This window comes from Natator depressus, chromosome 27, assembly GCF_965152275.1.
Source record: "Natator depressus isolate rNatDep1 chromosome 27, rNatDep2.hap1, whole genome shotgun sequence".
NCBI lineage: Eukaryota > Metazoa > Chordata > Testudines > Cheloniidae > Natator > Natator depressus.
In genome coordinates, this window is record NC_134260.1 from 14,836,644 (window position 1) to 14,864,401 (window position 27,758).

A 27,758-nucleotide genomic window follows, 5' to 3' on the forward strand; every position below is an offset into this window, starting at 1 on the left:
AGCTGAGTCCGAGAGAGCAAGAGGACTGTGAGAGACAGCGAGAGCCCAAGAAAGAGCTGCAGAAGCAGCAGCAGCATGAACTGGTGGTGGGGGAGCGGAGAGGCATAGGGGACCTCCCCGGCGTGAGTGGGGATAGACCCCGGGGGGGCCAGTTCTGCAGGGAACCTTGAGACTAAATTGCTGCCCCTGGTTAAGGAGTGGGGGGATGTGGATGCCCACCTCACTGCCTTTGAGCAGGCTGGCGATTTGAACCAGGGGGACCCTGCGGAAAAGCCCCGGTATCTAGCTCCCTTGCTGGGTCCCAAGGCCATAGACTCCATCAGCCAGATGGGTGGGGAGGTGGACAGGCTCCCACTCCTGACCCCAACCTATATGTCTGTGAGGGTCCCAGGGACGAAGCCCCTCGCCCTGCCTATGGCCCAGATCCCTGTGCAGACCCAGGAGGGGTGGGACTGGCTGGCCGTTGGGGTTCTCCAGGATACCAGCTGCGAGACCCTGTTGTGGGGTGACTGTGTCTCTTTGGGACAGGATCCAGGCCCTGCTCCGGTAACTGCCAAGGGTTTGAATTTGAATCCAGGGAACCAATCGGCGGAGAGGGAAATGGTCAGTGAAAATGCAGATGACCTGGCTGGCAGCAGGGAGGAGTCTCTAGGCTCAGGCTACCTGCCTGCCTGTAAGCAGACCCCTGGGGCTCCCCACCCCCCTTGCACACTGGAGAGGGGGCTCACGCTGGTTCTGATGCAGTGAGGAAAGCAGCGAGCTCGCTACCTACCCCCACTGGGACAGCAAGGGCAGCGCTGAGCACAGTGGGAGCTGAGACCCCAGCTGAGTGGGGGGAGACACAGGCAGGGCAGGGGATCTGTTGCGAGTGGCAAGGTGCTTGGTAAGGAAAGTCTGGATGAGCCTAGGCAGCCTTGTGAGCTGATGGCTGTGTCTAGTCAGCAGGGTGGGAAGGCGAGGAGAGTGGAAGATGAGTGTCCCTGGACCTTACCTGTTACCTGGCTGGAGAATTGTGACAGGGAAGGAAACGTGCCTGTGTCTGTCAGGGGTATTGACTTGCCTATGGAGGGAGCTACCCTGATCTCCAAGCAGTTCTCTGTGACCAGCCTTGTGTGCTGGGACAAGGGGAATGAGATCCCAAGCTGGGTGTCTGGGAAAGGAGAAAGTGTGTCCGGCTCTTCTTTGTCTGTGGAGCAGACAGAAGGGGCCTTTCAGCCTGTGATGGTTGAGGGTCGTGCAGTTGTCTCAGAGCTGGTTCTGGATTCAGCTAAAGCCCAGGAAGGGAAGGGTCCTAAGTTTGTGTCTGCTCGGGAGAATGGCCCTGTAACTCGGTCGCATCCAGTTAGTGTCTATGTAAAATCCCAGAGCCCAGACAATTCTGGTGCTTGTATTTTGCCTGTTGCTAGTGTGTGGCTGGGAAAGGGTGGAGCAACTCTGTCTAATCAGGGTGAGATCCTAGCCAGGGCACAAGGAGAGCATGAAGGTGATGTGATTGTGTTACCTACTGAGGGTGTGGAAACCTGTAGCAAGAAGGAAAAGATTCCTGAACTTGTGTGTGGCAAAGGGAAGGAGAATGCTTCTGACCTTTTATCTAGGAAGTCTGTCAGTTTGCCTGAAAGGGGATTGTGTAGGAATCCGCCGGATGGGCCAGAGATAATTGTGGATGTAAGGGAGACCCAGAAAGAGTCTGTTGTTGCTCAGGAAAGTGTTCCTCTAGAGCAAGCCCTCGGTGAAGAGGGTAAGAGCAGAATTTCTGTGAGGGGTGAATTGTTGCATAGAAAAGCCCTAGGGAAAGGAATCCTCATGGAGTCTTTGCAAGCAGTTTACTGCAACTGAAGGGTGTGAAAGTGATTTAATCAAGAAAGTTTCAGTTCCTAACAGCCAGAAATTTTCTGTTGTGAATGGATCCACTGACTTTCCTGTTGAAAGATCCAGTGTGGATAGCTTTGAGAAGGTCTCAGATGAAGTGAAAGCCGTTAAGATAGTTAAACAGTCCTATAACCAAGTGGCTGTGTTTGGCCAGCTTGTTGGGGAGAAGACCCAATCCCAGTTTGAACCCCTGGGGTTTTGGGGTGGCCAAAGGGCACGAGCTGCATAAACCTTCCCACATGCGGCCTGAGAGTGCCATTGACCACCCCTGACCTAAGGGAGGGAGTGAAACTGGAAGGGTCTGGTGTAACTCCCACCAAGGAACAGGAGAGATGCTGGGGCATCCATGGGAATGTTGGTGGCTTCGAACTTCCCCAGGTCACCAGCTAAAGTGACCCCGCTCAGTTCGATCTCAAAGGGGGGAGAGATGTGACGAAGTGGGACTGTTCTTAATGTTTCCTCTGAATAGTGTGGGGGTGCCTTAGTTTCCCCTAGGCAGTTCTTAAGTATCTAGGTGGTGGGGTAAGGGTGTATGATCATTGCAGAGCCCTAGAGGGCAGGTGTGTGCAGGGGTCTGGACACAGAGAATGGCCGACACCCTGTTTCCTGGCAACTGATGGGCTGGGCCCTTCCCCCTGCAAGGTGAGAGCTAAAGGGTTGGAGAACAAAGGAATCCGGTGACCTCCTGGCCTGGGAAAGGGACAAAGCCCAGAGGAGGAGGGGCTGGAGAGAGTTTCAGTTTGGGCTGGCTGGGGACATGGAGTGAAGGGCAGACGGGGTTGTCTGGCTCACTGCCCCCCAAAATGGACCCAGCTGAGGGGTCCTGTTCTCTGCACCTACAAGCTCTGTGTTAGACCATGTTCCTGTCGTCTAATAAACCTTCTGTTTTACTGGCTGGCTGAGAGTCCCGTCTGACTGCGGAGTTGGGGGCAGGACCCTCTGGCCCCCCCAGGACCCCCTGGGCGGACTCGCTGTGGGAAGCGCCCGGAGGGGCAGAGGAGGCTGAATGCTCCGAGGTCAGACCCAGGAAGGTGGAAGCCGGGTGAGCTGTGTGTCCTGCAGACAGGCTGCTCCCAGAGAGGAGACTTCCCCAGAGTCCTGCCTGGTTTCATGGGGAGCAGTTCCAGAGCATCGCCCGGGGACTCCGTGACACAGGCCAGCCCTTGGGGGGCTGTAGCCCCACTCCCCACACAGGGCTGGGATTCAGCCCGACACGCGCGTGCTGAATGGGTGACTCAGCCCCGTGGGTGCTGGAGCGGCTGGGAAGGGCTCCCAGGGAGCGGAGGCTGCTGGGCTGGGGGCATGGAGCCGGCAGGCTGCTGACACCAGGACAAAACAGCCAGGCTGAGGGAACCAGCCCCGGTTACCAACACGCCCCTTTGTCTGCAGCCTTGACTGTACCCAGCCCCGCTGGCCCCGATCCCTGGGAGTCTCAGCGCTGCCACGTGACCTGGCACCCAACAGGGCCCAGGGCAAGGCTGGGCTGGGAGCTGGTGGCCTGGAAGGTCGGGGCAGGCCGAGAATCTGCCCCAGGTCCCAAGATCAATGGGCATGGGGGAGACACACACCATCCTGGCAGGATGCACAGGGCCATTGCCAGTGCTGGCACCACAAGAGGGGAGCGGGAGTCCTGGGTTCCATTCCTGGATCCGCCACTGACTCTCAGTGTGGCCTTAAGAAATTCCCTCCCCCGTGCCTCAGTTTCCCCCAGGAGAGCAGGGATAACGCCCGTCCTGTGGGCATGTGAATCTAGCCGGGTTTGCTATGTAGGGAGGCGATGCGAACGCTCAGCGTGGGCATCCTTCTCCCAGGCGTCACGGCCCAGCGCTCCGAGTGGCAGAGGAAATTCCCTCGTGCGGCGCCGTCTGGCTTCCCACCGCCCCTGGGAGCAGGGCCTAGAGCTTCACCCCATCAGGCCGGTCTCAGCCCTCACCTGTCCCAGGCACAGGTGGGGAAACAGACCCCGGGAGGGGATGGGCCTAAGGGAGTCCGGTGGCAGAGGTGGGACCAGGGATCCCGGCTCTCGGTCCCACTGGTCCTTGGGAAACTAAGTCAAGAGAAAACCACTGCAGCCGAAAAGCTCGAGGGAATCCCCCACCCCGATCAGCCAGCGCCCTGGGCCAGGCCCCAGCGTTACCTTCAGCACCGTGACGTTCCAGGCGAAGCTCTCCAGGGCCTTCTGCAACTTCCTGCCCTTCAGCCCCTCCTTGGCCTCGAGGCGGTGCAGCTCCTTGTGGAAACCCATCCCTGGGGAGCAGAGCAGAGGGGAGCCGTCACGCCGAGCCGGGTGGGGAGAGCTGCTGGCGCCGACAGGAGGGGCCACAGCGGCCAGGCAGCTGGAAATACAGCAAAGCCAGCGCCAGGGTGCCCAGGGCTGGCTCCGGACGGAGATCGCCCTGCACTGCTCGCTGGTGCCCCGGCTGCACAAGGAGACACAGAGCTGCCCCAGAACAGCCCACGGGCAGGGGAGAGCAGTGGGGCACAGGCAGCCCACGCCAGGCCGGGGAGCTCTGCTGGCGAGGGGGCTGGGGTCAGGAGAGATCCAGGACTGCGTCCTGCACCCCACTTGGGCAGCTCTATGGAGCTGGAAACAAGGGAATTCCACGTCACAAAGGGGGGTCCCCAGTAAGGCAGGTGCTCGGCTACCCCTGGGCGACCGGTGCAGTCACGGTGCAAGTCAGAGCAGCCCCAGAGCCCAGGGGACGTGCGGGATGCCCGACGCCCGGCTCAGCGGGTCCGAAGGCTGGGACAGGTGTGATCCCAGCCGGCGGCAGGGCAGGGCCCAGCTGTCAGCCGTCACCACCCCTGCAGGGAGCAGCAGAAGGTTCCCGTGGGCTCCGTCTCAGGCGAGGGCCCTGGGGCCGACGTGGGGGTGGGCAGTGCCCTGTGGGCACGGACGGGGTGTACGTGGGAGACGTGGGCTCTGAGTGCCTTGGACTCCAATGGGAGCACCGTGGGATGGTGGCTGGGGGCGGCCGGGCTGTGGCTGGGGGGCCTGTGCCCCTGGGAGCAGGCGGGTGGGCTGTAGGGCTGAGCTGCGTAGGGAGGAGTCTCCCCAGGGGGGTGGCACTGTGCCCGATCTGAGCCCTTCGCTGGGCGGATGGTGACACTGGCCCAGTGGGGTCTGCCCATGCGGTGCTGCTGGGGGGCCCTGCACGGCCCCGCGTGGGAGGGGACAAGGTGCAGCGCCCCCAGCAGGAGCCTTTCCCGCGGACTCGCTGGCCTCCCACGCCCGAGCCAGCAGCTTCCAGCCACGTCCGGGCGCCCTCCGCGCTAGGGACCAGGGAATGGCCTCGAGAGCCAGCGGGGGAGGGAGCAGCCAAGGCCGCCCCCCCCCCCAAACCTCTGCTGAGCGAGGAGCCTGGGAGTCGCCCGCAGAACGGCCCCCCCGCGTCCCGCCCGGGCACCGGCACAGCCACGAAGCTGCCTGTGCGGGAGGGGATCCCACGAGCTGAGGGTAGCGACCCCCCCCAGGGGAGCCCTGTCACCCCCCCAAAGTCCCTCCCGCCCTGTGGGAGTTCACGCAGGGCCCTGCCTGTCCCCCGCACTCATCCCCCTTCATTAGCGCAGGGCTCCGGCTCGTTATCTCGGCTGACGCTAATGGGAACTGACGGGAAACGTCTGTGTCGGCCTCCCGGGGCCATGGGGCAGGGCCACCAGCACCATGCATGGGCATGTAGCCCCCCCACGCTCCTGGGGCAGCAGATGGAGATCACTCAGGGGCCGTGGGGCATGGGGGCCCCTCTTCCTCGCCACCTGCCGAGCCGCTCAGCGAGCTACGGGCACTAACCAGCAAAGGCAGCTCCCCCCAGACACCCCCCCACCGACACCAGCCCCCCACCAATACCGTGGCCCCCATCCCCACACAAATAGCACAACCCCCATCCCCTCAGAGACCCTACACCGATACCATACCCCCCGCAAAAAACCCCGACACCGTGGCCCTCAGAGACCTCCCACCGATACCACCGCGGCCCCCATCCCTTACAGCGACCCCCCCACTGACACCATCACAGCCCCCACCCCGACACCCCAGCCCCCAGTGACTCTACACTAAGTGAAGAGGTGCAGCCCCCGCAATAACCTGCCCCCGCACGGGCCCTGTGCTGAGCCAGCCCCGCTGGACTCTCCTGCTCCCAGGCCAGCACGTAAGGGGTTAAGCGGACCCCCTGCACAGCGCCCCGAGCACGTGTCCCCCGGCCCCCCCGACACGGTGCCGGCTACGGGCCCACACGCTGCGGCTCGCCCATCTGCCGTCAATCATCCCCCTCCACACCGCACCCCCCACTGGGGGTATTAACCCTGGGGGGATCTGGGCAGGGCCTAGCCCCCCGCACTGTGCGTCAAGGTTCACGCTGGGGGGCAGGGCAGGTTGTGGGGCACTGGGCTGGGGGGACAGGGATTGACCCAGCCCAGCTGGCTGGCCCCCTGGGACCCGGGCTCTGCCTCACACCCATTAATCCCGGGCTATTTATAGTGCTCCACGCTCCTGGTGCTCCCCGAGGATCCAGCCAGCCAGGGTGCGGCGCTCTGACCCCCGGCCCTGCTGGCCACAGTCTCCGCCACGGCCCTCCTGGGTGCAATGACCCACGGCCAGCGCTGCCCCGACTGAGGGGCACCGGCAGAGCTGGGGGGGAGCCCAGGGCTGTGGGTCGGGAGTGAGGGGCACTGGCAGAGCTGGGGGGGAAGCCCAGGGCTGCGGGTCGGGAGTGAGGGGCACCGGCAGAGCTGGAGGGGAGCCCAGGACTGCGGGTCTGGAGTGAGGGGCACCGGCAGAGCTGGGGGGAGCCCAGGGCTGCGGGTCGGGAGTGAGGGGCACCGGCAGAGCTGGGGGGGAGCCCAGGGCTGCGGGTCGGGAGTGAGGGGCACCGGCAGAGCTGGGGGTGAGCCCAGGGCTGCGGGTCGGGAGTGAGGGGCACCTGCAGAGCTGGGGGGGAGCCCAGGGCTGCGGGTCGGGAGTGAGGGGCACCGGCAGAGCTGGGGGGGAGCCCAGGGCTGCGGGTCGGGAGTGAGGGGCACCGGCAGAGCTGGGGGGGAGCCCAGGGCTGCGGGTCGGGAGTGAGGGGCACCGGCAGAGCTGGGGGGGAGCCCAGGGCTGCGGGTCGGGAGTGAGGGGCACCGGCAGAGCTGGGGGGAGCCCAGGCTGGCAGGGGGCTGCGGGTCGGGAGTGAGGGGCACCAGCAGAGCTGGGGGGAGCCCAGGGCTGCGGGTCGGGAGTGAGGGGCACCGGCAGAGCTGGGGGGAGCCCAGGCTGGCAGAGGGCTGCGGGTCGGGAGTGAGGGGCACCGGCAGAGCTGGGGGGAGCCCAGGCTGGCAGGGGGCTGCGGGTCGGGAGTGAGGGGCACCAGCAGAGCTGGGGGGAGCCCAGGGCTGCGGGTTGGGAGTGAGGGGCACCGGCAGAGCTGGGGGGAGCCCAGGCTGGCAGACGGCTGCGGATCGGGAGTGAGGGGCACCGGCAGAGCTGGGGGGGAGCCCAGGGCTGCGGGTCGGGAGTGAGGGGCACCGGCAGAGCTGGGGGAGCCCAGGGCTGCGGGTCGGGAGTGAGGGGCACCGGCAGAGCTGGGGGAGCCCAGGGCTGCGGGTCGGGAGTGAGGGGCACCGGCAGAGCTGGGGGAGCCCAGGCTGGCAGAGGGCTGCGGATCGGGAGTGAGGGGCACCGGCAGAGCTGGGGGGGAGCCCAGGGCTGCGGGTCGGGAGTGAGGGGCACCGGCAGAGCTGGGGGGAGCCCAGGGCTGCGGGTCGGGAGTGAGGGGCACCGGCAGAGCTGGGGGGGAGCCCAGGGCTGCGGGTCGGGAGTGAGGGGCACCGGCAGAGCTGGGGGGGAGCCCAGGGCTGCGGGTCGGGAGTGAGGGGCACCGGCAGAGCTGGGGGGGAGCCCAGGGCTGCGGGTCGGGAGTGAGGGGCACCTGCAGAGCTGGGGGGGAGCCCAGGGCTGCGGGTCGGGAGTGAGGGGCACCGGCAGAGCTGGGGGGGAGCCCAGGGCTGCGGGTCGGAAGTGAGGGGCACCGGCAGAGCTGGGGGGAGCCCAGGCTGGCAGGGGGCTGCGGGTCGGGAGTGAGGGGCACCAGCAGAGCTGGGGGGAGCCCAGGGCTGCGGGTCGGGAGTGAGGGGCACCGGCAGAGCTGGGGGGAGCCCAGGCTGGCAGAGGGCTGCGGGTCGGGAGTGAGGGGCACCGGCAGAGCTGGGGGGAGCCCAGGCTGACAGGGGGCTGCGGGTCGGGAGTGAGGGGCACCAGCAGAGCTGGGGGGAGCCCAGGGCTGCGGGTCGGGAGTGAGGGGCACCGGCAGAGCTGGGGGGAGCCCAGGCTGGCAGACGGCTGCGGATCGGGAGTGAGGGGCACCGGCAGAGCTGGGGGGGAGCCCAGGGCTGCGGGTCGGGAGTGAGGGGCACCGGCAGAGCTGGGGGAGCCCAGGGTTGGGCTGGCAGGCGTGGGGGGCCGGAGGGAGGTGCACCGGCACAGACTGACAGCAGCACATGCCTGTGTGCGTTCAGCCCCGTGTCTTTTATGCCATAACACCCCGTTGCCACTTACGCCGACAGCCCCAGTCTGTTATTTCTGGTGCTAATTATATTCCGGGGTTTGGCAGTTAACTCCTCTCTGCTTCCTCGTCAGCCTCCCCCATATCGCTCCGCTCCGCCCAGCGCCGGCCCCTCGGCGGCCCTCTGCCCCCTCTCAGTGCTGGGGGCTGGGGCCCTGCTCCTGGTGCAGGACGGGCTCCATCTCCTGCCCTGGCCCCCCCGTGGCGGCAGGGAGCTATTCCCGGGGCCGAGGCGCTCGCTCCACGGATCAGGTGTCTCAGCTGGGAGCAGCCAGGAGAGGGGACAGAGCCGTGCCCTATACGCACACCCCTGGGTCGAGCCAAATGCACCTGCCCCTGACACGCCCCAGCCCCCTTCCCTGCCCCCAGCTGCAGCCACAGCGTCCTGGGAGACAGGAGACAGGGCCCGGCTGGCCGGGGCTCGGGGCTGTGCAGATTCCCCCACGGCCAGCGCTAAGGTCACCGCCCCAGCAGGAGCCACCAGCTCCATCGGCCAGGCCGGGCCGGCTGGGGCCCGGGGTCTTTCCCCTCCAGGGCTGCCGGCTCCCATCCAGCCCCGGGGAGGGCAGGGGGACGGGGCGGGCCAGGGAACCTCCAGCCACAGGGGTGCTGAGGCCCCATTAGCGCCACGCCTCGTCCTGCCAGCAGGTGTCACTGGTGACCAGCACAAAGGCCACCCCCCCCCCCCGTGGCCCCAGGTGCCCATAGCCCCCCAGCACCCTGGGGGGAGCGGAGTCGCGGCCCCCAAACCCACCCCGCTCTGCAGCCGGGCCCAGCAGCCTCCAGCCTCCCCAGGCGGCACGTGGCGCCTGCCCCCCCGCGGCACGTACCCGCCTGCTGGGCTTGCATCAGCTTCCTGTGCACAGCGTCGGCCGACTCGATCAGCGTCCGGCTGGTCTGGATCGTCTGCGGGAGCAGAGATGGGGGCAGTGAGGGAGCAGGATGGGGGACGGCCCAGCACCTGGGTGACCCCTTCCCGCACCGGCCCCCGCAGGCTCCCCCCAGCCCCAGCCTCCCCGCTCCCAGCAATGCCTGGGCCAGGCGCCCCGGGCTCCTGGCAGCGCAAAGGAAGGAAGCGGCTCCGGCTGCTGCTATGAACGGGACTCCTGCCGCCCGCTGGGACGGCGTCCGACCCCGCGAGGACGAGGGGCAGGGGGCTGTGCTGGCGAATGGACCCCGAGGGGGCCGCAGCCAGGCCAGGCCGGCCCGAGCAGGGTGGGGGCTGGCTGCCGGGCGGGAGCTTACGGTCTCGTAGGCGGTGAGCACTTTGCGGAGCAGCTCTGGGACAGGCCCCTGGGCCTCCATGGGGGGGTACTGCTCCCCCAGGTTCAGCGTCACGCTGGGGGCGCTCTCGCTGCGCAGCAGCCACGTGGCCACGGTCAGGATGCACTGCTTCATGGTGGCTGCCGGCGTCAGGCCGCACAGCTCCTTGAAGGAGACCAGGGCGTTCTGGAGATGGAAAAACAGTGAGCCGGACACCCCACGGCGCTGCGTGGGGAGGGCAGGGCCGCAGCCCCAGCTAGGAGCCCTGCACAGCCTGGCCTGGGGCACTAACACAGGCCTTATACTGGGGGCCTCCCGAATAGAACCCAGGCGTCCTGACCCCCACCGCTCCCCCAGACACTCTAACCCACTAGACCCCACTCCCCTCCCTGAGGGGGAGAGAACCCAGGCGTCCTGACCCCCATCCCTCCCCCAGACACTCTAACCCACTAGTCCCCACTCCCCTCCCCGAGGGGGAGAGAACCCAGACGTCCTGACCCCCATCCCTCCCCCAGACACTCCCACCCACTAGACCCCACTCCCCTCCCCGAGGGGGAGAGAACCCAGGCGTCCTGCCCCCAGCCCTCCCCCAGACACTCTAACCCACGAGACCCCACTCCCCTCCCCGAGGGGGAGAGAACCCAGGCGTCCTGACCCCCATCTCTCCCCCAGACACTCCCACCCACTAGACCCCACTCCCCTCCCCGAGGGGGAGAGAACCCAGGCGTCCTGCCCCCAGCCCCCGCGCTGCTGGCCCGGCGCGTTACCTGCACGTTCTCCCGCAGGTCGGTGGCCTCGCGCAGCGGCTGGCCAGCCGCGCGGAACACCTCGTCGATGGGCTTGATGCCCGTGGTCTTGGCGGAGGCGTACTCCCGCAGCCGCCGGCCCCTGCGCCCGGAGCGCCCCCGCCGCTGCCCCTTGCCCCCGCCGGGCCGGTCGGCGACGGCCACGTGCAGGAAGAGGGTGGCGTGGGGCAGCAGCTCTCCGGCCAGGGACCGCAGGGGCACGTGGCGGTAGCCGCTCTGCAGGCACTCGAAGGGGATGGTGTACTGGGCGATGAACTCGTCCCCGATGTAGTCGTCATCCAGCACCACCAGGCGCAGCAGGGCCAGCTCGGGCAGGTTCACCTGGAACTCCAGGCTCTCCTCGAAGACCGGGTTGTCCCCGCTCTGCAGCGCCGTCTTGGTGCGCCGCTCGGCACAGTCGGCCGGGATGCCGTGGATCTCGGCGCAGACGTAGGGCTCCACCACGTCCCCCTTGGCGCCCGAGCCCCGGGGCTTGGGCAGGTTCTGCCCGCTGATCACCCGGAGGTGCAGCAGCTGGGCCGGGACGCCGGGCAGCGAGTCCTTGGCGTTGGCGCTGAAGTAGGAGACCTCCTCCCGCATGACGGCGGGACGCAGCACGTACCCGCAGGCCCCGTTCTGGCGGAACCAGCCCGCGTTCAGGTCCATCATGAGCCCCGGCGTCTGGAAGTTCATGGCCACCATCTGGCAGCCGCACTTCCAGAAGTCCTGCGGGTTCACGTTGCTGGCGTCGATGCGCAGGGGGCTGGGGTAGACCCGCGACAGGAACCGCTTGTTGTAGCTCACCAGCTCGGCGGGGCACTCGCTGGCGAAGCGCCCGGCCTCCACCTCGCTGAAGGAGCAGAGCTCCCAGTAGCGCTGCCCGCGCCGCGAGGCCTCGAAGTCCTGGAAGGGCACCGCCTGGCACAGGCTCACGAGCTCCGACAGCTCCCTGCTCAGCCGGAGCCTGCGCCGCCCGCCCCCCGCGGGCGGCTGCCCGTCGGCCTCGCCCGGGCACTGCCCCATCTCCGGGCCCTCCTCCTCGTCCGTCACCTCCCCCTCGCTCTCGTGGCAGCTGGGCTGCAGCTTCCTGCCCTTGATGAGGACTCTGCCCTTGAGGGTCTCCGGGGAGGGCAGGTAGGCGTCCTCGGGGTCGGGGGGGTCCAGGTACAGCTTGGCGCCCAGGGTCTTCCTCAGGCACTGCGCCATCAGCCTCTGCTGGGCGGGCGAGCAGCGCACAGCCAGGCACAGGACGAGGGGGTATTCGGAGGCCTCGAAGGCGTACCGGTCGATCACGCCCACCACGCTGCGACAGGCCACGCGGGAGGCGGCCGAGCGGCCCCCGGAGACCAGGGGCTCGCCCTCCGGGCCGTCCCACACCACCAGCTCCAGGCTGCGGCAACCCATACGCAGGGCCGCAACGTAGCCGCCGAGGCCGGCGCTGCCCCAGGAGCTGTCCTCCCGCAGGCAGGCGCCGTGGGCCGAGCTGATGTAGTAGTGGGACAGGGGCTGCGTCATGTCCTGGCACACCCGGAGGTGCTGCGGGTCGAAGATGGAGCAGTCCGGGGAGAGCAAGTAGCGGGTGAAGCCGTCGATGGCCAGGTAGCCCTTCTCCCGGCCCTCGCTGGAGGGCTCGTATTTGCCAATGATCTCCAGGCACGTCTCCTCGGTCACCCCCTCCATGCCCTGCTCCACCTCCAAGAACGTCTGCAGGTCCTTCAGCCCCAACGACTCCTTGTCGCTGGAGAACTGGACCAGGAGGAAGAAGATCTCGGGCCTGGTGCAGAGGTCGCAATAGGCCTCCACGAACAGGTCGCAGGCCACGTCGCTCCCTGGCCGCTCACCGGCCTTCTGCAGCTCCTTGAACTTCAGCTCAATGGTGGAGGCCTTCATGCCCGGGTTGAGCGCCTTGATGAGCTGCACGGCCCGGGCCACGGGGATCTGGCCCACTTTCTCCAGGTCCGCCACCTCAAAGACCGAGGAGATCCAGGAGGTCCGGAGGCTGGGGTGGCCAGCCTCGGGCGCCTCCGGCGTGTGCTTCCCGTAGGACACCAGGTACCTCAGCCCCATCACCCAGGCGTTCACCACGTCGGGCGAGCTGGCCACCAGGTCCAGGGACTCGTAGTTGTCGCCGTGGATGATGGAGAAGGCGCACTCGTCCGGGAACTGGTCGGAGAGGCCGTTGCTCCGCAGCACGGGCGTCTTCTTCCCCACCCGCACCTCCTTGACCGACTCGATCTCGATCTTGGCCTTCTCCGAGTCCTTCTTGGAGGGCTCCCACCGCAGGTCGCGCATGTCAGGGGCCAGCAGGAAGAAGCGGCTGTACATGCGGGAGTTGGAGCGAACCTTCTTCATCTCGCAGCCCTCCAGCATGAAGGAGATGCAAGCCGCCGTGCTGTTGATCTTCCGGTCGTGGGGCATGGTGCTGAAGGACACAGTCTTCTTCTTCTGAACCGGCCTCTGGCGAGAGCCGTCCTGCCGGGGGAGAACGCAGCGGTCAGGCCCGGCACAGAGACGGACAGGTCGGGCCGCGGGTCAGGCTACACAGAGGCAGACCCGAGGGGCAAGGGGCGACGCCCCGCACAGGGACTGGGGCGAGTGCCGTCTGCTCACGGGGCCCAGGCTGAAAGCAGAGCCTGGCGTGGGGCTCCTGCCCCTGCGGCCAGCAGCCGGCAGGCTCCTTCGAAGCGGAGCACAGACGGGAGGAAGGATGGCGCCGTTCCGGCTCAAGCCGGGGACCTGGGAGGCCTGGGGGGAAGGCCCACCTCTGACACAGCCCTGCTGGGTGACCCTGGGCACGTCCCTTCTCCCTGCACCTAACTGGCCGGGGGCAAGCTCAGGACCCTCGACGCCCCTCAGGGAGTCCGCCCGGCCGCACACGGGACAGTGCAGCCTCCATGGGGGGCTGTTTCTTGCCTGCATTACTGCCACGGTTGGTTTTGCTCCGGAAGGAAAGCTCTGTTCGGCGCAGTGGGTCCATCTCCTGTGGGGTGGCCAGATAGGCCTGACCCCCCGCACTGCAGGGCCCCGGCAGTGACCCCCCCCAGCCAGCCGCCAGATGGGGGCTCGACCGCAGCCGCCTCAAAGCCTCTGTCCCTCCTTCCGCCCTGGCAAGGGGCAGGGGCCTGATAAGGCCGGAGCCAGCATGGCCCCTTCGAGCTAAATATAGGGCACATCCTCCCGTGGCCGCCACACAGGGACCCCCGCCCCCTTCCTCCCGCTGCCGGCCGGCTGCTGAGCTCTTCCTTCTGGGACCCGGGGGCAGGAGGTGCCTTTCCGAGGGCCCTTCCCGGTTCCCCGTGGGCAGCGTGTGCTCCTGATGCCACTGCACATGGACCCTGCACCCCGGGACCCCCACCTGGCAGGATTTGCTTCTCCTTTGAGCTGCAGCCCCTGCTATCCCACCCCAGGGCTCCCCAGTCCTGCCCCCCCAGCTCTGCTGGTGCCCCTCACTCCCGACCCGCAGCCCCCTGCCAGCCCAACCCTGAGCCCCCCAGCTCTGCTGTTGCCCCTCACTCCCGACCCAGAGCCCCTGCTATCCCAACCCAGGGCTCCCCAGTCCCGCCCCCCCAGCTCTGCTGGTGCCCCTCACTCCCAACCCGCAGCCCAGAATGAATGCCCAAATGGGCACCAGGACCCAGATTCCAGCGAGCGGGAACTGGAGTTGAAGGAACCAACCATCCCATAGACGATCAGCCACCCACGCTGAGCAGCTGGTGGGGGGGGGGGATCTCGGCTCCAGCTCCCCTCCCCCACACAACTCTGTCTCAAGGTGATTCCCCGGCTCAGGCCTTGGAGAGACAAAATAGCCCTGTGGCCCTGAAATGCTCCCGGACCAGCTGGGGAGCCCTCAGCATCCGTGGGGCAGCCAGCCTCATGCCAACCCCTGCCCCCACCGAGCGGGGTGCTCCCCCAGCCTGCTTCCCCACCCCCTCCCTGGCTCCACCAAGCGGGGTGCTCCCCCAGCCTGCCCCATCCCTGGGACCAGGGGCAGGGCACAAATGCTTCCTGCCCCTGCTGCAGGGGAGGAATGAGAGGGACGTGGTTGGGCGCCCCGCGGCCCCGTGCCAAGGCGGTGGCATTGGGGTGGCTCCTGGCGGGAGCGGGAGCCCTGCTGGGGAGCTGGCACTGGCTGGTTTCAGAGTAGCAGCCGTGTTAGTCTGTATTCGCAAAAAGAAAAGGAGGACTTGTGGCACCTTAGAGACTAACCAATTTATTTGAGCATGAGCTTTCGTGAGCTAGCTCACGAAAGCTCATGCTCAAATAAATTGGTTAGTCCCTAAGGTGCCACAAGTCCTCCTTTTCTTTTTATATACACAGAGACCATGAAACAATACCTCCTCCCACCCCACTCTCCTGCTGGTAATAGCTTATCTAAAGTGATCATCAAGTTGGGCCATTTCCAGCACAAATCCAGGTTTTCTCACCCTCTGGCCCCCCCCTCCCCCCACAAACTCACTCTCCTGCTGGTAACAGCTCATCCAAAGTGACCACTCTCTTCACAATGTGTATGATAATCCAGGTGGGCCATTTCCTGCACAAATCCAGGTTTTCTCCCCCCCCCACCCTTTTCCAAAAACCACACACACAAACTCACTCTCCTGCTGGTAATAGCCTATCCAAAGTGACCACTCTCCTTACAACGTGCATGAAAATCCAGGTGGGCCATTTCCAGCACAAATGCAGGTTTTCTCACCCCCCCCCTTCCCAAAAAACACACACACACAAACTCACTCTCCTGCTGGTAATAGCTTATCCAAAGTGACCGCTCTCCCTGGGCCCCCGAACACACCCATGCCCCCAGGCCGGCAGAAAGCTGCTGCAGCAAGTGGGGTGGGGGGGATTTCAAGGGATAAACACCGCCGGGTTTTGAGTTTTCCAGCCAAACCAAGGGGTGTTTTCCGAGCGGCTCTGGGGTGCGGCAGATCCTGGCTCATCTCGGGGCGGGGTTCGAGGGAGCCCCTGGGACGCTGGTGGCTGGGCAGGCCCCAGGGGGGCAGAGAGCAGCTGGAGGAGGCCTGGGGCTGGGATAAGCAGATCCTGCCTGGGGTTTCTTCAAAGGGAAGTCTCCAAGGGCTGCTCCTAGAAGATAAGGGGGGCGGGGGCGGGGGAGCAGCTGGTTCTCAGCAAACCAGACCCCTCAGCTCACCAGTCCTGGGGGGGGGGAATCCTGCTGGGGGGGGCTTTGTGAGGCCCATCAAGGCCCAGGCTCAGGGCCTGCTGCCCATAAACGATGAACGGAGGCGTGGGGGGGCGGATGGGAACCCAAGGACACGGCAGCCAATTCCACGGACAGGCCCAATCCGCAGGGGCTGCTCCCGCGAGGCTGCGTTGTGGGGGGATGGACCAGCCCCAAGGGCAGCTCCCAGCTCAAGGGCTGGACCCTGCTCAGCAACGGGACAATGCAAAGACACAAAGGAGCTGACAGGAATCATTGGTGCCCCTCACTCCCGACCCGCAGCCCCTGCTAGCCCAGCCCTGCCCCCCGAAGCTCTGCCGGTGCCCCTCACTCCCGACCCGCAGCCCGCCGATAGCCCAGCTCAGCCCTGCCACCCCCAGCTCTTCCAGTGCCCCTCACTCCCGACCCGCAGCCCCTGCTAGCCCAGCCCTGCCCCCCGAAGCTCTGCCGGTGCCCCTCACTCCCGACCCGCAGCCCCCCGATAGCCCAGCTCAGCCCTGCCACCCCCAGCTCTTCCAGTGCCCCTCACTCCCGACCCGCAGCCCCTGCTAGCCCAGCCCTGCCCCCCGAAGCTCTGCCGGTGCCCCTCACTCCTGACCCGCAGCCCCCCGATAGCCCAGCTCAGCCCTGCCACCCCCAGCTCTTCCAGTGCCCCTCACTCCCGACCCGCAGCCCCTGCTAGCCCAGCCCTAGTCCTCACTGATCCCCCTGCCCCATCCTAGCTCTGTCAAGCAGAAATGCGTGGAGCCAGTGTCTCCCCTACATGGCTCCGCGGCTGAGCCCCCCACCGCCCCCAACAGGCTCGCTGCCCTTTTAATCCAGAGGATCTTCCAATCAAGAGCAGCTGGCGCGGTCTGATCCCCGGGATCCGAGGTTCCTGCTTGGGCCCCCCTGAACTTCCCCCCACCCCTGTCAGGTACCCAAGTGTCACTGTCGCCATCAGCTAAGGGACCCCCATGTGTGCACCGCCCACCCCACTCTTGCGGCTGAGAGACCCGGAGCCAGCGGCACGTGGCTCACTCAGCCAGGATGATGCCCTGACAGTGGAGGGTCCCCTCAGCCCTGGGGGGACAGGGGGTCGCTTCGGCCACTCGAACAGCTGCAGCCCACCAGGGTCAGGGCTCCCTGTGCTGGGCACTGAGCAGCCCCCACCTCAGGGGAGCCCCCGGCTCTACCAGCCTCCCACACATGGCCCAGTGGGGAGAGGTTCCTGCCTGGCCAAGCCAGCTTGTTTTAGCTCCGTTTTCCTTCCTTCCTTCCTTCCTCTCAAGGCCGGAGGCCGCTCGCCCTCCCCTGGCGGCCTGGCCACTTGGGCTTCCTCCCTGCACAGGGAGGCCCAGCCCAGCACAGCTGCCCCACCAGACCTGGGGTTAGAGCAGCTCGGCCCCAGCTCTGACATGGGCCCCTGCCCCACCCCCGTCTTCCCCCAGGGATGGACGTGCCCGCAGCCCCCTTAGCCCGTCAGCGCTAACGACCCTGGCGCTACGATTCAGTCCTGCCCCCCGCCCTGCAGCACCATGCCAGACCCCAGCTACCCCGCACCTGACCGGCACCTGCAAAGGGAAAAGAAAACTGCAGACACCCCCGGCTTGCTACCCAGAGAGGCCCCTGCCCCCCCCGCACGGGGCCCATTCACCACGGTATCCCCCAAAGCCTGGGGGACGGGGAGTGGGGCTGGGCCTTTGGGCTCATTGCACAGCGGGGCTGGCCCAGGCCTGGCCACCTTCCACCCCAAGGCCCCGCCGAAGGCTGCCGCTCAGCCTGGCCCGGCAGCAGGGCCCAGCACCGGGACCTGGCCCCCCGCCCCGGGCAGGGCTGTGTCGGAGCAGGAGCGACCCCAGGGAGTCTCTGCCCTAACGGGGCTGCCCTGTGGCCCCCAGGCCAAGGCCCACAGGGAACACACACCGGCTGCCCTCAGAGGGCCCTGCTTGACCCACACCCCAGGGGCTGCTCTCGGGAGCCAGGCCTGGGGCAACCCAGAGTGGCAGTGACCAAAGCCTCAGGCGAAGCAGGCAGCTGCCCTGTTCCTGCGGCTGGCGCCTCCCAGACACGCTGCCCCTTTCCCTGGCCCAGGTCAGTGCATCGGCCCCTCCCTTCCCGAAAGAGTGTGGCCACACGGGCAGTCTCTATACTGTGTATTGGCCCTGGCACTCTGGGCTGGAAGCCTCACGTGCTGCTCTCGCAGGGAGAGAAACTCCCTGGGAAGGACGAAATCTCTAGGTTGGGGGGCCAAGTTCTGGGGGGAGGGGGGAGGGGAGGGGCATCTGCCAGGCAGGGGGTACCAGCCCGAGGTGTCTGCAGAGCCCCGGGACTCCCCTCCCGGGGGAGGAGTAAAGCACCAGCTGGGAGGGCACCAGCACCCAACCCGCCTTTGGTCGTCCCGGGAGCCGGCAGAAACTGGGGCTGTTCCGATTACGGAGCCGCTGTACAGGGCTGGGATGTCAGAGGGGCTGCAGGTCGGGAGTGAGGGGCACCGGCAGAGCGGGGTTGGGGGGAGCCCGGGGCTGGGTTGTCAGAGGGGCTGCAGGTCGGGTGTGAGGGGCACCGGCAGAGCGGGGTTGCGGGGAGCCCGGGGCTGGGTTACCGGCAGAGCGGGGTTGGGGGGAGCCCGGGGCTGGGTTGTCAGAGGGGCTGCAGGTCGGGCGTGAGGGGCACCGGCGGATATTTTCTGTTAAAGGGACAGACACCGCAGAACACAACCCCCCCCCCCACTCCCAAAGTCCCCAGCTCTGGCAGGAGCCGGGCCCCCTCCCTCTGCCGACGCTTGCAGCCCGGGGCAGCACGACGCAGACCTGACCCAAGCGCCGGCTGCACAGACGCCTCGTTGATTTAATTAGGCTGCATCGTCCCTTTATTGATGCAGAGCACTGGGGCCAGGCATCCCCAGCTGGCGGCATGGCCCCCCGCAGGCCCGACCCAGCCCACAGGGGGCCCAAAGGGGGCTGCACAGACCCCAGGAATACTCCAAACCAGAGCCCAGCAGCATACAACCAGGGTAAGGCGGGACGTGAAAACAGCAGGTGGAGACGGGGCCACCCCAGCTGGGAGCTGGCGCCCTCCTCTGCTCTCGGTTACCAGCTGGTGGTGACGCCAATGGGCCCTGGGTCCGCTGCACGGGCACCCCCCACACGTGCCATTAGCAGCTTCAGAATCCATTTGCATCCCCTGGTTTCCGTTCCCCCCTCGCTGCCAGATTGCTCTGGAGAGCCAGCCCGGCGCCAGGGACAGCAGCCTCCGCTCCGCCCGGCGTCCACCCGCGAGATGGGGCCCATCACGCCAGGAGCCAGAGCTGGGTCCTGTGGGGCTGCAGGTGGGGACGAGGCCTCTGCTAACGAGGGAGCCGGCCCCGCTGGGAAACAAGCTGAACCCAAGAGGGGCCCCCAACCAGCCACAGGAAGGGTCACGGCTCTTGGTCACTGCCAAGCTGCACCAGACTCAGCCATGGAGCCAGCATGAGCAGCGTCTTGGGCGCCAGGCACCGGCTCCCAGCTCCTACCGGGCCAGAACTAACCAGCCGCCACCGGGCCCTTGCGCCCTCCCCAAGACAAACACTCGCTGTTGGCCCAGCCAAAGCTGCTTTACTTATGGGGCTGGGCACCAGGGCCCCACAGCGCCTCCCGCCTGGCAGAGACCCTGCCCCTTGCCGAGGCTCCAGCCTGGGATGCTGCAGAGCCTGGGGGGCAGAGGCCACGGTGTTTAAAGGCACCATGAAGCCGGCAGAGCACCCAGGGCCAGCGGCAAAGGGCCCCAGCCAGCACCAGCTGGACCGCGAGGTCCTAGCCGGGGGCAGGAGGTGCAGGACTAGGGGAGCCTGCACACCGTTCTGGGGGCACCTAGCGGCCCCTGCCAGGATCAGGGTCCCGTTGGGCCGGGCGCTGCAGTCCCACCCCCACCCCGAGGCAGGGAGTCTGGACTAGGCTGGGCAATAGGCAGAGTGGGGTGGGGGCAGACTGGCCAGCACGGGTCCTGTCCACAGGGTGCCAGGAGGGCTCCCAGCGGGACATCGGTTCAGGGCTTCCCGGCATGTCCTGCCCAGGGATTCCCTGTGCCCAGGGGACGTGTGGGAGATGGGAGCTGGCACAGATCACACTGCGCCCGACACCCACCGGGCTCACTGGCACCTTGCACCCAGCCATGGGCAGAAACCCAGGCCAGGAGCAGGTTCCAAAGGCGACCGACAGGCAGAGACGTCCCTGGGACCGGCCAGCTCCCCCGACTCCGGCAGCCCGGAGTGATCTCGGGGGGACGAGTCAGGTCGGGGAGGTACAGAACGCGGCATCACTATGGTTACTGTGCTCGGGCTGACACTTCTGCTGCTGCCATCCACCGGCCCCCTGGCCAGAGCCAGGCACAGCCATGGGACACCGAGACAAACCCCTGGGAGACCTCCCTGCTCCCATGGGGCGAGTGGCGAGCCGGGGGGGGGGGTCCTGGCTCCCTCCACAGCTCAGGGAAGGGCCAGGCAGCGTTTGGGGGGTTCCCCACTCTCATCCTGGCTCCAGTTTGTGGGGGGCCGGCTGGCAATCAGAGGGTGCTTCCCCTTCTCCCTGAGCAGGCCCCATGCTCCAGCCCCCTCCCAGCCGCCCTGCACCCACTGCTCCTGAGCAGAGCACCCAGGGGAGCCCAGAGCGTGGGTGGGGGGAGAACGGGTCCCATGGAGAGCAGAGACCAGCCCGGCCGTCACTGCAGCTCAAGCAGCCTGGAAGGGGCGCTCAGCACAGGGGCGAAGCACCGAGCCCCCTCCAAGGCAGGGAGCTCTCTGCCCCTCCCGCACCCGCCCGCCCAGGGGTGGTGGCTGTGTTCCCAGCAGGATCGGATGCACACATGGGGTCACGGCCCAGCCTCCACCCAGTCCGAGAGGCACCGCCCCGCTCGCCCCACACCCCGCACAGCCCTGCCCTGGCCCAGAACAGAAAACAGGAAATCTACCCGGAAAGGAACAGCCGGGCGGGGAGCTGCTTTGATCAAACGGCTGCCGGGGCCTCCATGCCAGATGTGACCCTGCAGGCCTGTCCTCGCCTGCCAGAGAGAACCAGGCCTACAGTCCACGCGACTGGACAGAGACCCGACTGCAGGGGGGTCATGTCAGGCCGACACCCCCCACAATGCCTGGGTGCCCCCCAGTACAGTCAGCAGGGAACCCCTGCTCTAGCTGGGGCACAATCTGCGGGTGGGGTGTGACGAAGTGGGACTGTTCTTAATGTTTCCTCTGAATCGTGTGGGGGTGCCTCAGTTTCCCCCAGGCAGTTCTTAAGTCTCTAGGGGGTGGGATAAGGGTGTGTGATCGTTGCAGAGCCCTAGAGGGCAGGTGTGTGCAGGGGTCTCGACACAGAGAATGGCCGACACCCTGTTTCCTGGCCACTGATGGCCTGGGCCCTTCCCCCCTGCAAGGTGAGAGCTAAAGGGTTGGAGAACAAAGGAATCAGGTGACCTCCTGGCCCAGGAAAGGGACAAAGCCCAGAGAAGGGGGGGCTGGAGGGAGTTTCAGTTTGGGGCTGGCTGGGACATGGAGTGAAGGGCAGATGTGGTTGTCTGGCTCACTGCCCCCCAAAATGGACCCAGCTGAGGGGTCCTGTTCTCTGCACCTACAAGCTCTGGTTTAGACCATGTTCCTGTCATCTAATAAACCTTCTGTTTTACTGGCTGGCTGAGAGTCACGTCTGACTGCAGAGTTGGGGGGCAGGACCCTCTGGCTTCCCCAGGACCCTACCTGGGCGGACTCGCTGTGGGAAGCGCACGGAGGGGCAGAGGAGGCTGAATGCTCCGAGGTCAGACCCAGGAAGGTGGGAGCCGGGTGAGCTGTGTGTCCTGCAGACAGGCTGCTCCCAGAGAGCAGACTTCCCCAGAGTCCTGCCTGGCTTCGTGGGGAGCAGCTCCAGAGCATGGCCCGGGGACGCCGTGACATGGGGCGATGGGTTTCAGGGTAGCCAGATTAACGCCGGCCTGACTCGGCCTCCCCACGCCAGACCCCCCCCCCCGGCATATGCAGCGGCCCGCCCCGCCCCAGCACCTCCAAGTGCTTTGCAGACGGCACAGAGACTCGCTTCCCGGTACAGGATGGAGCTAACCGCACGCTGCCTGACTCCGGCCCAGCGCGGCCGCTCCTGCCAGCGGTTTCATGAGCCTTGCTCGAGGAGAGGAAGAGGAAGCCCCACATCAGGGCAGCCGTGAGCGATGCACAGCCCAGCCCCTGGGAAGCTCTGGGAGGCAGTTCAGGGAATCCAGGGCTCCTGCTGAGATGAGAAGGGGCCAGGTCTGGACGCTGCAGCTGTCGATGCTGCCGAGGAAAGAGAATCCCTGGCAGCCAGTAGCAGTATGGGGCGTGTGGCCCCATGCACCACTGGGGCACAGGCCGCCCAGCATGGCTCTTACCGCGCGCGCCGGGGGCAGCGAATGCATGCAGCGCCCCCGCTAGGCACTGCAGGAGCACAGGGCGAGTGGCACGCCCAGTCACACCTGCCAGGCCAGGCACAAGACAGAGACTTTCGCAGGAGGGCACGGACAGAGACTCCAGTTCCAGAAGCCGACACCACTCACCCCGGGACCAAGCTCAGCCACTTACACGGGCCAGAACAACCCGGGACGTCCCCTCCGGGTCGCTGTCGGGCACTGGGGCAGTGCCAGGCCCCTTCCAGAACACCAGCTCCCCACTCTCCCTGGCACTATGCCGGGCTTTCTCCGTGCCTGATGCCGTACCTGCCACGGCTCCATGGCCAGGGACCTCCCGCACATCGGGCCCCAGCCGGGTTCGCTGGTTTAGCCTCCGAGTCCCCGTGAGCCGATTTGGCACCAAGCTCTGTGTAACTTGCATAGGAATCTTGTGGGACATTCCCTTAAGCAGCTGCTCTGGCGGCTCCCCCACCCCCCTTCCCCACCCCGTTCACACCCCATTGGGTTCGGCTGCTGGTAACCGTGAGAGACAGAGGAACTGAAAGCAGCTGAGGTTAAGCCATGGACGGCTCGGGGCAGGTCTGGATCAGCAGCACAGGGCTCAGGCCGTGCTGCTGGGGAGATACACGGGTAGAAGACAGGCTCCTTCACCACCACTTGGGCCCCGGGCTCACGGCAAGAGGTGCCCCCCGGCCATCCCGTGGCGCGGGAGAGTCCGAGACATTCACAAGATCCCAGCCTCGGGGGTAACGTTCTAACACTAACAGCCACCGCAGCAGGGCCCCCACGGCTACAGTAACCGAACGCTCTGCCTCTTCCTGGGCCGGACCCCCACCCCGCTGCCCGTCTGCCAACCCGCAGCAGCTGGCCCCAGAACCGCCCTGGGAAGCTCGGCTAATACGGTCCCCGAGGAGGCGAGGCAAGCAGACAGGCGGGGCCCTCACCCACGGGCAGAACTGGGAGCAGAAACCAGGTGTCCAAGCGCCGTCCAGTGCCCTACCCACTGCACCACTCTGCCCTGGCCCACTGGATGCTGGAGAGACGCCAAGGCCCTATGCTGAGTTCAGCTCCAGGGCAGCGGGGGCCGTGGCACGTTACTCGAAAGCAGGTGGCTGCCCCTCGGCCCCAGCCAGGGGCCCCTCATCCTCCCACGGCCACGGGAAGCCCAGGCGGGCAGCGCCCCCCCTCCAGGCGGCTGGGCTCAGCCGGGGCTTTTCTAGAGGAGCTTGTTCCCTGCCAAGAAAAGAGAAAGCGACACACACGCTCCCCAGCAGCACCAGCTGCTGCCCGCAGCGAGGGGCTGGCACATGCCCAGCCTGTGAGATACCCGCCCCCGCAGCCCCTGGGGAGGGGCGGTCAGTCTAGGGGGGTTCCTGCCCCCGGGGCACTCGAGCACTGTAGAGGTTTACTGCTGCCCCGCGAGGCCTGTGCTGGGCGCTGGCCCAAGACGAACCTGACAGGCCTGGTCCGAGTGCTCAGCCTTTCTTCCAACCAGCTGCCCACCCCTCCCAGAATTGCCCTTCCCATGCTGACAGCCAGCCCCTCCTCCAGAGGCGAGCAGCAGCGAGCCATGTCACATAGCGACCAGACTCCTCCTTACCCCATCCCGCCATCCAGAGGAGAGCACACTTGGGATCAGGGCAGAGACAAACCCAGCATGGAGCTAACCCGTGGAACTCACAGCTGCAGGAGATTGTCAAGGCAAGGGGACTGGGGTGCCCAGTCACTCAGTGGGACTCAGAGAAGGGATTCAATTCAGAGATGTCTACGTGGAGGCCAGAGGGGACAGTTATGATCCTCAGCGTGTCCTTCGGGACACAGACAGCAATTCCTGCCTCTTGTCCGTAAGACCCTCATGTAGATCGAGCCAGCTCCTGCAGCGCGGCTAGCTCACATGAGACACGGCCAGTCTCTGCACGCCCAGCCGCAGAGACCATCGCTGGCTGCAGACAGGGCCCCACCCCATAGCGATATGCCCCCCATTGCCTCTGTGGCCCAAGGGCCTCTCCAGGGGAGACCCTCGGGCCACCAGTAAGATACTCTGTGGGCATTTTTGCTCTCCAAAGTCTTTGGCTGCAGGCTAACAGGGGCGCGGGCCCCTGGCAGGTTTACCCTGGTGTCAACGGTGGAATCTCTGATCTGAGGACGTCAGTGACTCAGCCAGAGGTGAGGAGTCTATTGCAGGAGGGGTGGGCAAGGTTCTGGGGCCTGTGACAGGCAGGAGGTCAGACGAGATGATCACGGGGGTCCCGTCTGGCCTTAAAGTCCATGAGATGGACCATGGGCCAGCAGAGTCCTGCTACGTCTCCCAGACCCAGGGAAATCAGCTCAGCAAGCACCCGGTAGGGTGGAAAACGAGGACAGAGCTGTGAAGGGCTCTGGCTGCGGTCGTGCTGCGGGCACAGTGTTCGGGGAGTGGCTCCCAGGCCATTTCACGTGCCCACCTTCCCACCCCCGTCCCGAGGGGCCCCGGGAACACAATGAGGCAGCTCAGAGAACGGGGAACAATGGTGCTGTAATTGCCCTGCACGCACGTTAGGAGGATCGCGAACGCTCCCTTTGCCAAGGCAACGCGGTGCTCGACAAAGGAGCCGTGGGCAGGGGCCAGCAGCCCACACACCCGATATTAATAGTGCAGAGGCAACTTCGTCTCAAAATAGGCCGTGAGAAGAGAGGAGGCGGGCGCTGGACAAAGGCGACCTATTGCACGGCCCAGCCATGGTGACGCAGGCACCACTGGGGGACAGATTTAGAAACCCACGTGTGACTCTCCTCCACCCCCGGCCCCGGGACCGTCCTCGCCGGGGGCACCGTCAGACCCTCCCTCGACCTTCCCGCAAGAGACGAGCGAGGACCGAGCGGTCAGGCAGGGAGCCATGCGAAAGTTCCTCCTTCCGGCAGGAAGCACCAACCCCCCAAGGAAAAGGGGGTGAAGCCCCCAGAACTCAGAAGCAACGTCCCCTCCCCACACACAGCCCGGAACTTCACTCTGGACAGAGCCTCCAAACCCAGCCCTGCTGCCTCGGGACGCCAGGCGATGGGGGGCTGCCAGGGGGCCTGTGCATGGCAAGCCGGGGGGCGTCACCGAGACAGGCCCTGTCCCAAGGAGCTTACAACCCCGCAGCCAAACCCGGCAATGGTGCTGTGCGCGCCTGCCTGAACTCCGACCCCAGAGCCTCACAAGCCAGCCCAGGGCCTGAACCCAACGGGGTCAGCCCTTGCCAGGCCTCGCTGCCAACCCAAGCAGGCTCCGAGACAAACCAATCTGCCCGCTGCCCTGGGCCCTGGCGCTGCCCGTCTCCCCCAGGGGCAAACGAGACAAACCTCCAGGGACACCCAGGGCAGCCGTGCAAGGCCCCCTCCCCCGCTCACAGGCATGTGAGGCCAACCCAGAGCCAATCCGCATTGACACCCCATGGGGCCCAGCGCCTTTTGGACAGATACCGATGGGGGGCCCCTGGGCCCCGCCCCCAGCCTTTCCATGAGCAACTGGGAAGCCCCCCACAACTCAGCATCACCTAGAGACCAGGCTGCAAGACCCCCCAGCCCCTATCCACTGAACCTGGTACCGGCCCCCCACCAGGGGAAGCCCCTCGTGGGTGGGAACAAGTCAACAGCCCCTCCGAACCAGGCCACCCTACCCCCCACAGCTCTCCCAGGCCCCCTTGCCCCGCCTGCCCTCCCCACCAACCAGCTCCCCGCTCACTTTCCGCCCCAGTCAGCCCCAGTGGTAGAGCCATTTATGAAGGGGTGGGGGGTGGGGCAGGATCACCCCAGGTTGGTGGGGAGAGGGGGATCAGTTAGCTCAGGGGAGGAGAGCTCAGGGGGGTTAGCCCTAGGGAATGGGTGGGTCCCCAGAGGAAGGGGGGGGTCCCAAGTACAGAGGGTCCCATCCAGGCTGGGGGGACACAGGATGGGGGGGGCAGGCAGGGTGCGGGATAGTGGACAGGTGCCAGGTGAGCAGGGGAGATGTGGGGGGGAGGGGCGTGATGAGGGTCCCGTCGGGGGGTGGGGGAAGGAAGTGTCCCGGCCAGGGGGAGGTGGGTGATGGGGGCCCCAAGGTCCCAGGCAGATGGGGGGTATGTAGGTCCCAGGGTCCGGGGGGTGGGAGGGGATGCGGGTCCCGGCGGGACGAGGAGGGATGCGGGGGTGGGGGGTGCGGGGATGCGGGTCCCAACCGGGGGGGTGGCGGGGGGCGGGCCGGGAGGGGTGCGGGGGGGGGGGAGAGGGAGCGGGGATGCGGGTCCCGGCGGGGCGAGGAGAGATGCGGGGGGCGGGGATGCGGGTCCCAACCGGGGGGGGCGGGCGGGAGGGGGGGAGGGAGCGGGGATGCGGGTCCGGCGGGGAGAGGAGGGATGCGAGAAGACATTGGGGGCGGGGATGCGGGTCCCCACCGGGGGGTGCGGGGGGCCCGGGAGGGGTGCGGGGCGGGGAGCGGGGATGCGGGTCCCGGCGGGGCGAGGAGGGATGCGGGGGGGGGGGCGAGGAGAGATGGGGGGGCGGGGAGGCGGGTCCCCACCGGGGGGTGCGGGGGGCCCGGGAGGGGTGCGGGGCGGGGATGCGGGTCCCGGCGGGGCGAGTAGGGATGCGGGGGGGGGCGAGGAGAGATGGGGGGGCGGGGATGCGGGTCCCCACCGGGCGGTGCGGGGGGCCCGGGAGGGGTGCGGGGGGGCCGCGGTCCCGGTCTCACCTTCATGATGCTGGCGCGGGGCGCGGCGGGCACCGGGCTCCGCTCCGCCGAGTTCTCGCGGCTGCTGCCGGAGCCGGAGCCCGAGCCCGAGCCCGGGCTCCCCCCGCCCCGGGGCCCGTCCGCCATCCCCGGCTCGGGGCTCCGCGGCGGGGCCGCTCCCCAGGCTCCGCCGCCCCGAGCGCCCCGCAGCCCCGCGCGGCTCTGCCGGGAGAAGGGGCGGGGCGGGGGGCGGGCCCCAGGCGAGCCCGGCCCCGAGCTCCGAGCCTGACCCCCGGCCGCCCTGGGGCGAGGGGTGCGAGCCCGGCCCGCCGCCGGCCTCTGCACCCCAGACACCCCCCACCCCATCTACACCCCCCTCCTCTGCACCCCCACCTCAGACACCCCCCACCCCATCTACACCCCCTCCTCTGCACCCCCAGACACCCCCCACCCCATCTACACCCCCCTCCTCTGCACCCCCACCCCAGACACCCCCCACCCCATCTACACCCCCTCCTCTGCATCCCCAGACACCCCCCACCCCATCTACACCCCCTTCTCTGCACCCCTATACCCTGACCCACCTCACCCCCACCCACCCTCTGCACCTCCAAACACCCCCATCCAATCTGCCCATCCCACACAGCCTCGTCCTCTGCACCCCCCACCCCAAACACCCTCTGCACCCCAAACTACCCCATCAGTTAACTACCAACCCATCTACCCACTCCACACACCCACCTCTCTACACCCCAAACACCCCCTACCCCCAAACACCCCACCCCATCTACACACCCCCACTTTCTGCATTCCCCGCACCCAGACTCCCCACACACACTACCCAACTACCCACCCCAAACACCCCCACCACATCTGCACTCCCCACCCCCACAGCCCCCACCCCAGTACAGCCCCCACCCCTCACCAGCACAAACTGCTATCTCCCCAAATCCAGATACCCACGAACACAACCCTATCAACCCCCCCCCGAAACACCCTCCCTACACACAGCACTCACCCCAGCCCCCCAGTCTACCCCCAGCAGGATCCCCCGCTCCTCACCTCAT

The 27,758-nt window shown here is 66.9% G+C and overlaps 1 protein-coding gene across 2 annotated transcripts in view; it reads right to left on the minus strand.

Annotated features, from left to right (window-relative positions):
* The window catches only part of LOC141978384 (inactive phospholipase C-like protein 2), a 30,594-nt gene extending 3,756 nt beyond the window's left edge, over positions 1 to 26,838 (minus strand). Inside the window, exons 1-5 of one of the 2 annotated variants that reach the window (XR_012636379.1) lie at positions 26,713 to 26,823; positions 10,439 to 12,928; positions 9,654 to 9,857; positions 9,239 to 9,314; positions 4,007 to 4,116 (exon numbers count right to left, since the gene is read on the minus strand). Coding sequence is in view for 1 of the 2 variants with exons in the window: in XM_074940422.1 (XP_074796523.1) it covers positions 4,007 to 4,116; positions 9,239 to 9,314; positions 9,654 to 9,857; positions 10,439 to 12,928; positions 26,713 to 26,838 (3,006 nt within the window). In the remaining variant the exon portion in view is untranslated. Of the gene's footprint in view, positions 1 to 4,006; positions 4,117 to 9,238; positions 9,315 to 9,653; positions 9,858 to 10,438; positions 12,929 to 26,712 lie in introns of both variants that reach the window. The other variant, XM_074940422.1, reaches the window with a different exon arrangement.
* Between the last annotated feature and the right edge of the window lie 920 nt (positions 26,839 to 27,758).